Raw genomic sequence first — 13695 nt, 5'->3', positions numbered from 1 at the left:
GATATTATTAAATATTTTGAGGAAAGAAGATAGTTGTTAAAATCTTCGACAGAATAAAATATTTAATTAATTTATGAGTTCTCCTTTTTTATTTTGCGGTTGAACATTGTTGTGATATCTTATAACATATGTAAATAGTATGAATTTGTTCAATTAATAATGATTTTTATTATGTTCTTAGTATAAAATGAGAATTTATAAATATATCGAGAATATATTTAAATGTTAATTACAAAGATCTGATGGGTTTATTAGTTCGTAGTTTTTGTGGCATGGCTGGACGCATGTAAAATACGTTTCAGTGATATATTAATTACAGATAATATCACAGATTCGTCTTTTACAGCGTTCAATTAATCAACAAGTGTAGAAAAGAACTAATTAATGTAGTTTTTCTTAATTTATTGTGTCGAGTCTATGACATATTACTTATAGATAATATTATCACCCAAATTTGCATTTCATGTGATTACTAAACGATAAGATTGCAAGGTTGTTTATTGTGTTATAGCTGGACGTTTGTAAAAACAGAATCTGTGATATTTTAATTATAGATAATATCACAGTTCCTTCTTTTACAGCGTTCAATTAATCAAAAAGTGTGATAAAGAACGATTTTACATTTTGTTTCTCAATTTATCGTATTATTACCATTATCATAAAAAATAAGTTAAGTAGTTTTGTGATAAACAATTCGAAAAGATCTAATTGGTTTAATAATTGTGATTTAACAGTGTTTTAGCTAAACCTTGATGAAAGGCGAATCGGTGATATTTTGTTCATAAATAATATTATCCTTTCGGCTTTCATAGGTTTAGTTACTAATCAACAAGTGCGTGTACTCTGGTAATGAAAAACATTAGTTCCGTAGAACATGATTTACTAATGTTAGTATCATCAAGTGTGATAAATACTTATTGGCTTAATCGTTCGATATTTATTGTGTTATGGTTGAACCATTAGGAAGTGCGAAGGTGTGATATTTTACTTACGAATAATATCACACTTCAGACTTCCATATCGTTTAATTATTTAACAACGAATGTAAATTTTAGAAATTTACAGTGATTTTCTGCCATTACTTAACTGTCTGACGTGATTCGCAAACAATTTGAGGAAGATGTTATAATTAGTTAATTTTTGATGGTCTAGTGGTAGATTTATTGGGACCGCATCTGTGATATTCTGTTTATAGTAATAGTAATACCACTGTCTTTTATAGGATACAGGGTGTGAAGCAAGAGGTGTGAAAAATTTTAGGTTGGTTTATTAGTACTCAGTTTTTCTTAGAATTGTTGATTGTTTGTGCGAGGCGAAGTGATGATATATTGCTTACCTACTTGTTTACTTAAAGATATCACAAATCTGACTGTTTGATTAACTTTCTAACATTAACAAAATTCCGAATTGCATTGTAACTCCCCAGTTGTTCTTTAGGAAACAATTGTCGCCAGGCACTAGTACACGAACTAGTCCAATGGAACTAGAAGAATGAGTTATCACCACTTGGAATATATAAATTTCTTAATGCTTTTTCTGTAAAAAATTTAATAGCGCATTCTATTATTTTTGGACAAGAGAAAACCAAAACAAATAAGAAACAAAAAAATTCAACCACATATTAGAGTAATTTATTTTGGAGCTAGAGCATATTCTGAGATCTCTGGTAATGGAATGATTCACCAATTGAAACAAAAATCCACTGCTTATGATTGTTGAATATAAAAAAATTGAGAGCAAATGCACCGTTCTCTTGTTCTTAATATTATGCCTCTTTCTCAATAGTGGGTTGATTTGGCTGTCTCTTTCCCACAGCTGTTGTATGTGTATTAGTTGGTTGGGAACCATTCACTATGTTAATATCCAGCGGCGGGCCTCTGATTATATTTTAAACTACCTATATGCCTATAATACTGGAACTATCTTTTCAGCATTTATTTTTATATTCCGTATGTGGATTAAGGTTTAACTAGAACACGAGAGGAGCGTGTTATCTGTGCAAATGCTACTATCATTTTAGAACGTCTGTTTTGTAAAATAAAAACAATATGTTGTAAAGTTTAACTAATATCATAAATTTCCAATATCTAATAGTGGTTAAAATGAAATAAAATCAATTTTTGGGTACTTTAGGTACTTAACTGTGGACTTAGCGTTTAATTGGTTGCGTTGTTGGAGACAAGTTAGTAGCCACATTTGTTCTTGACGGTTACTAATGAAAAATTTTACAAACTGAATGAAGTTCAGTGAAAAAAGTAAATAAAATTTTTATTTATTTTATTCATAAACGTAAATAAAAAATAAAAGAAAATTTCATTAATTAATTTATTATTAATTAAAAATTATATATATTGCAATTTAACTTCTGTAAATAGTAAAAAACTCTTTGTAAGTATATAAATATTCAGAATGATGAATAAAAGCCTTTGTTTCGTGCTATAAACAATTCATATAATTAATTAATAATATATTTATATTACATATATTTATATTTATTTATATTTGATTTTAATTTCACTACAATTATGAAACTATAAATAAATGTACATACAATTGTATAATTATTTTTAATCACAATGTTTTGAATTTTTTTAATAATAAAATTTTATTTATTTAATTTTTAATATATTAACGGCTATACTGTACTGAAGAGCAACAAATAGCAACTGTAAAGTATCTTAAAAAAAAGTGAATTTGGATAGAGAATTTTCATTTGCATCAAATATCAAATAACATCAAATACTATCGCCTGATAACTTAGAAGTATTATACAACATTGATCAACTACTATCATAGATGAAACATTAATGTATTACAATGGTAATACATCCGATTGGATTGATGATATGAACCAAAAATATATATATCGGCCAGCCATAAGGTAATGTAGGCATTTATTTATAATGCTCATGACATAATTCACGACGATTACCTTTAAAAGCAAAGGTGCTTAATATTAAAATTGATTATTCTCTTTCAGTGAAGATTTGAAGAAAACAATAAACATATTTTGTCATTTTTTTAGAAGAAAAAGCTATTGCCGAAAAAAGATTTCGTTACACCAATTCAAAGGAATGTGAATTGTGAAGACATCAAAAGTTTACGTGTACGTGATATTACTCCTTCGAAATCAACTATTAAGTGGACAACATAAATCCTCTAAAACATTGTATATAGCAATAATGATCACTCTGTTTTGATAATTCTTATATATCCTGTTTATCCTGTTTAGACGAAATCTTAACTTTTATTGATTTGGAAACTAAGCTTACGACTTGAAGTTTTCTTTGCAGTTTTATACAAACTATGTCTTTATATATTATAATTTATGATAACATTCATACTTACCAACATCACCCTCCAACATTTACGAACATTTGAGGACACTAAAGGTATGTTGGAAATGGATGCCATTTCTGCTTACAGGAGTTTACTAACAAGAACGTGTTGATGCATACAGTATTGGACAATATACACCACAAAATTACATCACTGCACTCCAGAACCAAATCGACAGTTATTTGAATGAGAAGCAATCGATGAAAGGTAATCGAAATGGTTCAAAATGTAAATATAAGCTGATGAGATTTCGATCTCCGTATTTTATTTATCGCTTACTTCAAAGAAGAAAGTACAATCAATAGCAAATATCTGTTATTATATGGCATTGTTTATGTGTTTGAAAAAAGACATTATAAAGAAACTAATGCCAATAAAAAAAAAGAAACTCTTTCATTAAGTCTAAATTGTACTGTGAATTACTTTTCTATCCATTATATTTTCCGGATATGATTGTTAGCAATTGACGTCTTTTAGAGAAGAATGCTTTACGAAATGAAATTTCGTTCTACTTAAGAAATTATTGCTGCAACTCAGACCTATTTTAAAGCAAAATGAGAAACCTTTCAGGAACAAGGCATTGAAATATTAGAGATGTGATGTGTTGGTATAAACACGTGAAGTCTACTTTACGACTAAAAATAAGACGTGCTTTCATGTCCGTAATTAAGAACCGTAATATGGCGGGCATTAAGGAACACTTTTTATAATTACAAATTATTGTAAGTAATTTTTGTAAATTTTATTTGTAGATTAATTTAATAATTTTTCGAAATATTTCTTTAGGAAATTACATTTCCAATTCTAAAAACTAACGGACAAAAATAAATGTTATAATATCTAGAATCTGGTTTCAATTTCCTGTTAATGCTCACACATTTATCGTTGATCTATCACATTTCAGAAGGATCATTATGGCATGGTTCCTCTTTTCATTTTGAAATATTACTTTGAGCGGAGTTTTAAGAGACCATCGTTTATAAATTTAAATGATAAAATCAGCACAACAGATCTGTATTACTCGTGAGGGCCAGTAGACTCTTTAATTCATTTTAAAATTGAGGATTAATTATCTGTTTTTGCTACACAAGACTGCAGTTGAATATGCTCATACTATTCCCATTTGTCTATTGTATTTAGTAGGAGTGTGCATTACCTATCAAACCTTTTAAAGGATGAAGCAGAGACAGGTAATCAATTTCAAAATAATTTACGAAGAATGTTTCTAAATATGGAAACTCCATTGATCAAAATAGAAAAGTGAATTTAGAGAGAATAGAGAATGACTAGATGACTAAATCATAAACAGGCAAAAATTTTATATAATTAAGCTTATCTTATCGTATTTTATCACATTTTGTTACAAAAATATAGTTTATAATTTTATAAACATTTCATATTCATAGAAAGTTAAAGGTTAATAAATTTATTTTTTATGTACATTATTTTGTTTTTTAATTATTGCACATTTCTTAATAGCTTTCACTTTTTGACTTCAGTAAGAATTTTCAAAATTATAAATAAAACAATTATATATAATTAATGACGTGTATCGATAAAGCGCTTTCCAAGCCATTTGTTTACAAAACACACAAAAATGGAGAACCTGCTACTAAAACCGTTTTCCAAAAAAGCTTAACCTAACCCCCTTTTACCTCCCAACTACCAAACATTCTAATTTGCTTTGTATAGTATGAAACCCACAGTAAAGCTTCTTAGTAATTTACTCTTTCTTTTGCCTTGTGCGAAAGTCCTTTAGGTATCGCAGATTTCCCACTTTTCGAAGGTAATTTTGTGACTATTTTCATAAAAGTTTTCTTTTCTTTCGCAAGTTTGCATTACAAAACATAAATTTTATTTATTAATAATTTATTGGATTGTATTTAATACAAAGCAACAACTCCAGGAACGGAACACTTGGAAACATTTAAAACATAATAAAGTCGATAGGATCCCATAAAAAAACAACAACGCATTAGTAGAGGAAAGTGCTGGGTGCTGGCAGACAGCACCGAGGTTATGTGCTACAGTACTTCACTTTATTGACATGCAATATAGTGTAGTATTCCTATTGAAATAACTGAAAGTGGAAGTTAATGAAATATATTATCATAGACTGGCACAGACTTTTTTATAAAATTGGGACCAGAGTTTATATTAGTCATGCCTACAGAAGCACAGGAGCGTTTTTTTTTTGATCATTTAATTACCGATGATGTAAATTTCATAAAAAATAATTGTAAAAGGATGGAGATTACGAATCTTCAATTACCAATCACCAAACTTCAATTACAGGCACGCCTGCAATATTTTCACAAAACGAATATTAAGGCATGGTTGTGTACTGTTATAGATACATTAATTAACAGAGACTTGTTGTTTAAATAACATATTATCATGCGGAAATCTATGCTTGAAATTGAAGTGATTTTAATAAATTAATATATTCGTTACCCAATAATGAATAATGCGTTATGCTAGATTCAATATCGCAAGTTTTGTTGCGCATTTCTGTCGGGTCTGTCCGGTATTCGTAGACATAACAACTATAAATTCAAGTGACAATTCGATAGAGAACATCAAAATAACAGCGAAATATCACTATGACTATATGACTGTAGTAGAAAACTAAACCACTCAAAGGCATAATCTTATCAAACAGTTCGAACTATACATAATACTCATTCAACAATTACCTATTAATGATTCCATATGCAACCAAAATCTTTTTTATACATTTTTAAATATTGAGATACTGAAGTTTTGAAATTAAAAAAAAATAATAGTATTCATACTGGTTATACTTTGTTATAATTAAGCCTTTAATTACTAGCTTTCAGCTGTGTAACAACTAAAAGTTTATTAATTAAAAATTTAACGTTCCAAGTCCACGAACACGGCTGAGTACAGAAATCAACAAGGATCACAAGGATCACATTTCACAAAGAGTATACAACCACCTGTAAAAACGTTGTTAAGGTAGACAACTGAAGGCGAGGTAGACAACTGAAGGTTGCGTAATTTTGGTAAGAAAGATTCAGGGCTTGAACCGTGACTGAATCTAGGTTGCTCAATAGTAACGTGTGTCTATACTATAGTGTCGCGAACTGTATTAACCTAACTTCTCCGAGCTCTGGACGCTTTTACAGTGAATAGCGAAGGGCGTGTTGTCTTCGATCTATAATACAACACGCATAACTTTAATAGTCACATGTATTTGTGTTATATCGTCGGATCAGTTCAGGTATCAGAAGTGATAGGTTCTCTTTAAATAAATTTTCTTTTGAGAACCTTGGCGACGGCTGAGTATATCCGAGCTATAAATGACATTACAACTGTTATACAATAAGTTATTTTAGTACATAAGCTTTTAGGCTTCTTATGGTTCTACACTGGTTTTAATCACTAATAAAGTCAGTCATAATGTGAACTTAAAAATAAGAGTGTCATTTCATATGTTCAATTGTGTAAACGTACAGTGAACAAAAACAAAAATTAAATATAAATGCATAAAGAAACAATTAATGAAATATAAGTCGTTTTTTCGCAATTTTTAAAAAAAAATAAAAAAAAACAAAAAATTTTTATATCTGTAAATTGTGACTAATTAATAAAAATAAATGAATTTAAGTGAATATTAAAATTTGTAGTTTTTATTTTTTTCTTTGTTTGGTGTATTTCCATATACGAGTACTAATTAATTATTATGCTTATTATAATTATAATCAAAAGCAAAGCCACATAACAATATTATTATGTCCACAATGCTCCATAACCATGTTCGCCACCAGTGAATATTCTACAACCAACAGAGTCGTAGGAGTAAGTATATACAGTTGGGGCTCCGTGAGAATTCGTCTGCATCAAATAAAAATATGATATATTATTAATATAATTAAAATGAAAATAATGAAAATTTCTTACCGTAACTGAGCCGACAGCACTAATATTAAATCGAGTCATGTCGTGACGTATATCATACAACGTTAACGGCTGTTCTCCACAAGTTATAATGCTGTAATCGTTGAGAAAGCCGCACTTCCTAATGTACGAATCATTGGGAAAGTGGTAAACAGTTTGGCAGCACTATTGGTAAGAAAGCACAATGAAAATATATGTAATAAAAATAATAAATTTCGATTTAACTACAGAATAATATAATTATGATTCCATCTATCAATAATACGAAGCCTGGCAATCAATTTAACACAATCAGCGAGAATTTGGTAATAACTTCAGTTAATATATATCATAAAAATATAATATTTATATAATTATAAAAATTTGTGTATCTACAAATGCCTTATAAACAATTTGTAATACAAGTATATCTATAATTCAGAGAACTTACTAGTGGGGCACGTATATCATATAAGGTGAAAGAATAACTTCCGTAACTGACTAAAATGTCCCCTTGAGTTGCAACATAAATTTGGTATCTTAACTCGCGAACCACTGCACTATTCTCGAGTTGGAATAAGAGTTTTTTCTTCAAAGTTTCAACACAAAACAAATACACTTTACCTAATGCACCCATTGTGATATATTGTCCATGTTTCGCATTGTAGCATATACCACCATTCTGCAATTAAATGAATTATGAAAATACAATACAATACAAATAGCATATGTATAAATATTTTTATTTACCAACAAAAAATCTTCGGATTTAGATTTAATACGCGTTACGGGAATATATCTATTGCTTACATATTCAAAATTTTCTTCAGAGATATCCCATATATATACAGTAGCACCACAGCTTGCCAGCAGAGTTGTGTCATTTATCCATGACACATAGAAAATGCTCATTAAATAAGCCGGAGGGATGCATAATACCATTGGATTTAGCCCAGGTACTTGGTAGATCATTAGTTCGTAATCACATTTTGCTGATACAGCAATCAAAGTTTTACTTGGATTTAACTCCATTATCTCCATTCGATTATAATGTGTATTCCAACAACAAAAGTTTTCTATCTCTTGAGCATATTTTTTGTTCACATCGTACGTGAACAGCTGCAGTCATTTAGGGATTTATTATAATAACATATTAAAGATAATGGATTACATCAAACAAGTATTAAAATATTAAACTTACCTTATTGTCACTGGTACTAAATATAACTTTATGACGACTAAGCCAGTTGGAAGACACTATGCCATTGACTCCAATCGGAAGACTAATGCGATATTCTTTTAATAATTTCCGTTGCAAGAGAGTATGCATTATTCCATCACTATTTACCTGGCACTTCTTCAAAACAATAAAGATTTGTCAATAAAATTTAAAAAAATTGTATGCGCACAAATATATAATAAAAAAATATAAAATATAGAATAAAAACATTAAATATGTAATATATATACATATATATTTTGACTGTCAATTACCTCAGGTAAGCCATTTTCCCTCGTTTCCAAAAAGTGGCATATGGAATATGAAGTACCTGAATGGCAGTCTGGAATTTCTGCATTTGGTGGCAAACCACGAATACGACGTGACCGACGTTTTAACGCTTGTTTTGAACCAAAAGACCGATAAGACATCATAGTATAAAAACTTGGTATGTGATTATTCATTCTGTGCAATTACAACTATTACTTAGCTTTTCAAATACGAAATGAAAATTGAAATGGTTACGACGAAGCTACTAGTTTAATATAATAGATTCTTAACCTACTATTTGACAGATGAATACCAGGATTACTTGATTAAACAGTCAATGGATAATATAAAACGCCCTTTTCACGGTCCTGCATATATTGTCTATGTATGTACACTTACGATGATATATTTTCGTTAAAAGACAAAAATGTTTTGATAACTTATTATTTTCATATAGCTTTATATATGTGGTACACTTAAACATGGATTTTTTTATTTCTATAATACAAAAGAAGCCAATCCATCTTTATTGTTGGGGTTTTTGGTTGTACATTTCGAAAATACGTGTTTACACGTACATACATATGGCATATGTTATGTTTACACATTTGTGTATGTATACTTATACTATGTTCATACAGCCAAATTCCTTTAATTTCGTAAAAATGAAATTAAATTAATTTCGAAGGTGTTCACACTGCCCCAAATTAAGGAAACCATACGTTGTTTGTTTACAAATCGAAAGTTAAAAATTACATGTTCAAGACACTACTTGTATTTGTGAAATTTTAAAAATTGATTATTATACCTATAAAGGATGAGATTTAGTAGGTTTATTGGCTTTAGTGGATTTTAGGTATGTGAATTATTGTTTCTCATTCTATTTTAGATTAATAACAGGTACAATTTTTTCTCTATATTCAAATTTAAAAATTTGCAAAACTTTCAAAATATTTTCCCGGTTTTATTAAAGTCAACTGTCACTGAAATGTCTCTTTCTTTAGTTTAGTTTTAACTTTAAAACTTAATTTTGTATGGGAAAAATAACTTAATTTAGCTGAAACGAAAACGAAATTAAGATTTTTGCTAAATTAAGGTGTGTCTGAATATAGTATTAATATTATAATAATTCATTATATAATTTTAATTATAGAAATAATTATCAAGTTCTTTTATAATATATAAATACATTACATTTGTATATAAATATATATTATATATAAATTATGTATAATATATATGTTATTGAACAATATATATATATATATTTTACGATATATATATATGTGAAATAATTAATTTCAAGGGGATTAATTGTTGCATATAAAATATCACCTTAATTTTATGTAGATGGAAAGAATCGAGAGCATGAGACCGTAATGCACTTAATCACAGTGCAGTGCCGAAACTGGCAGTGTGGGCCTATAATTAGAGAAAATAGCTGAGATAAAGAGGTTTAGTATATATAAGTATAAGTTTATCTAAAACTGTACGTTGGCGTGGCACAGGAAGAAGGAAGGTAGGTGGAGAAGGTGAAGTTATTGCTTAAGCGCGGGGGATAGATTAGTTGTAGACTGTATGATCAAGCCCACGAAAGTCGTAGTTATAGCTAGCAAAAAATCAGAGGAAATGGTGGTAGGGTTTGAAACGTCTAGGGCAGAGTTATGCGGTCGGCTAAGGTAGCGCCAAGTGAGCGTAAGGAGGTTTTCGTCGATGCGAGTAATCTGAGCTTTCTTGTGCTGGATGAGGTTAAAGAAGTGGTTCCCATCAACTTTGCGCTTGTAGTTCGAAGAGCTGCAGACTATAGTGTTTGCGAATTATGTATGAAAAAAAATGTGCACAATTGAAAAAAGCGCCTATGTGAGGCTGCACTTGCAGCTAACGGAGATTAAAGTAGCTATTTGCAAAAATTGTTGCTGTTCTAATTTCAGGGTTAAATCAGGTCGGTTTTAGATATTTATATTTAATTCGCTTTAGGGTTTAAAATATGTAATAATAGTTTTTTATATATATGTACCATAAAATAATTTTGGAAATTTTTTTAAAAATAATTTTTTTTTCAATAGCTTGAATAGAAGTTTTTAATAAAATATAATAATAATAATTATACTAATAATACAAATTGCAGCATTCAGCTCAATAATATGTGCCATTTTATTTGCAAATATAGTATGCTGTGGGATTTTATACGTTGAAAAGTACAATATTTTTGTATGTTTACTATAAAATATGTATTTTGTAATAATGGTTTCTATGCAAATAAAAGCAATTAGAAACAGTAAAACGACATTAAGTGGAATAACTAAAAACAGGCTTAATTGATTGAAGCGAATCCTTAGGAAGTACTTTCAGTAACGTCGTTGACTTTTACATTCAATGGTAGCAATTTGGCGTACAAAAAAAAAGAAAGCAATTCTTTCATAAATTTCAATTATGTTTGATAAATATTAATTTTTCTATTTGCTAATAACATATAACTGTGGTTATGTGAATTGTTATACCTAACAGGTTTCGTCTTACAATTGAAGTTCTACAAATGTTTCTAGTAAAAACGATATATAATACTTACATAGATAATAGGCCTATAAGTCTTACTTCTTTTATTCTCAAAATTTTCGAAAAAATACTGGCAGCACAAGTAGGGGATTAATTAGATTCCGAAGCCCTATCAATGACATAACACGCTTATACTGGTAGCAAACTTGAAGAAGCGAAGAAAGAGTTCCAGTTTTAGTGCAAGCGGGTATCTGTCAGCAATTTAAAAACTGCTGGGCTAGTCCTCTCCATATGGTGTGTTAAGGCTATGGAAGTTGGCGACCTTGTGAGGATCATCGTATGCTCAAAGCATAGACGAAGCCCGACCTTTATTCAATTCTTTTTATACATGATGTTACGTCTATTTAACATGCAAAAACAGAAAGCGTACTATGAGATCCCAGTGGCGCTCACCGACATCCCAAAAACAGCTAATGCAACTCCATTGCATTCCAATGGACGTTCGCGCAAACGTTCCAGCGATTCATCAACCAAGAGTTAGGTGACTTGAATTTCACCTTCGCTTATATCGATGACATCTTCATTGCATTTAAGAGCAACACAGATCATGAAGAGCACTTAAGTGTGGTTTTCAAACGGTAAAGGCAAGCGGAACTAGCTGTGAACTTCAGCAAGTAGATCGAGTTTTTGGGTGTTTTGGGTGTAGAGTGTATATATAATACATATATACCGACATTGTTTTTAACCATAACATCGTTGCTATGATTGTAACAACGTTGCTATCACGAGGACAAGCCAAAGAATTGAGATGAAAAAATAACGAAACACATTTCTTTTGATTAATTCTTTTTCATATCTTAAACACCGATAAATGATGCTCTCATTTATAATATATAGTACTAGCTCCCCGATTGCACCAAATACAACAACAAGTTTAAGTGCAAGCACTTATTCCCTGGTTTACGTCTTAGCGAAAATTACTGGCTTTGCAAGCACCCCAGCTAATAACCATTCTTCTGATTTTAATTCATTTCGTATGATTTTTTCCGATTTGATATCCTTCATACAGTTATTTATTTCTTTACACCCAGCTCTACAATTGCGGGGTTCGAGACTCCAGTCATAGAGTCTATTTCAATAATTCTGATTTCTGTAGTCTTAGATCTTGAATACTAGCTTTATTGATAAATTCAACCTTTAACCCATAATTGAAATGAAGTTCAATTTTGGCTCAATATTTTACTTTAACTCCGACTATAGTCTCTCACTTCGCTTCACTAATCGTGAAAAGAATGTCTTGACATATTTTGCTAACTTAGTTCAGATTGCTTGTTCGACTCATAAAATGATGAATCTTCATTTTATATATATTAAGCAGTCTTCATTGGTTGATTTCAAGTAGCAAATATCAATGGCTCACAAGTTGAATCAGAATGTTTTTCATTCCATTGTCTTTCAATTGATTTGTTTTAGTTTTTATATAATCAAAGTACCAAATCGTAAAGTCGGTCTAATTTTTTATAACTTTTATTTCGAGTGTTGATTTTTTATATATTTCTCTACGTATTTCGGCAAATTCACTTTTACCTCCATAGGAAGCATCTCTAACATTCCTACATCCTAATATTGCTATATTAGGAATTCTACTAATAAAGGAAAAATCGAATCTACCGAAATACGCACATTCTTAGAAAAAGAAAACCGCCATTAAAATAATTTCCACGTAACAAATCAAAAATCAAAAACAAAATTATACCAAATCGTGTTGAAAAATATATTATTATATTATTATAATAAGTAAAGTCCAAGTCTTTAGTTTTGAAAGTTTGTTTTTTATTAGTTAAAACATTTTTATTTAAACCTGCATAGTTTGTAACTTAATCAATTTCATCGCAGCATATCTGAGCACTACTGAACACCCTTGGGCTCTGAAATGCATGGTAAACTTAAAACAATGCTCTATAAATACAAAAAAATATAAGACATTTACGGTCTTCAAATAGTCCAATAAAAAAAATGCAGCCTTGTCAATTGCTTCATTCACGCTTTCGCAAAAAGATGCAGTACATTTTGCAGCACCTATTTTGCAGGTACAGATGTACAAATATTCACCACCATTGAGGACTGAATCAACTTGATAGAAGGGATGCGAGAGTCCATTGGCTGCGCAAAACTCATCTAGGAACTTATCAGCGTTTTGGTAGGCAGCCATCTTTTTCTAGTTTTTTCTAGTAATGCTATAAATATTATTAGTTTATTCATTAAATATATATTTTATTAATTAGTAGTATTTATATTTATTATAATAATAGTAATAATGTAATAGTAATTTATAATAGTGATTTATTTTATTTTTACAAATATTTTTTGTGATATCTCGCGTTTACGATTTGTACTAAACAAAGTTACAGTCATTAAAATTTAGTCTACCTCGAGACTAAATTTTAATTTAAAAAAAAACAATGTTGCCA

The 13695-nt window shown here is 29.7% G+C and overlaps 1 protein-coding gene across 1 annotated transcript; it reads right to left on the bottom strand.

Annotated features, from left to right (window-relative positions):
* Positions 1-7092: 7092 nt before the first annotated feature.
* LOC119687513 (DDB1- and CUL4-associated factor 12-like) lies at positions 7093-8950 on the bottom strand. The gene is made up of 6 exons (XM_038101847.1): positions 8734-8950; positions 8441-8596; positions 7990-8358; positions 7691-7921; positions 7264-7425; positions 7093-7197 (listed from the first exon to the last, which is right to left on the bottom strand). The coding sequence occupies exons 1-6, from the start codon at positions 8920-8922 to the stop codon at positions 7093-7095; spliced, it is 1212 nt and encodes a 403-aa protein (XP_037957775.1). The 5' UTR covers positions 8923-8950.
* Positions 8951-13695: the final 4745 nt, after the last annotated feature.

Source organism: Teleopsis dalmanni, chromosome X, assembly GCF_002237135.1.
Source record: "Teleopsis dalmanni isolate 2A chromosome X, ASM223713v2, whole genome shotgun sequence".
In the NCBI taxonomy this organism is placed as follows: Eukaryota; Metazoa; Arthropoda; class Insecta; order Diptera; family Diopsidae; genus Teleopsis; species Teleopsis dalmanni.
This window is presented reverse-complemented; position numbering and strand designations above follow the sequence as displayed.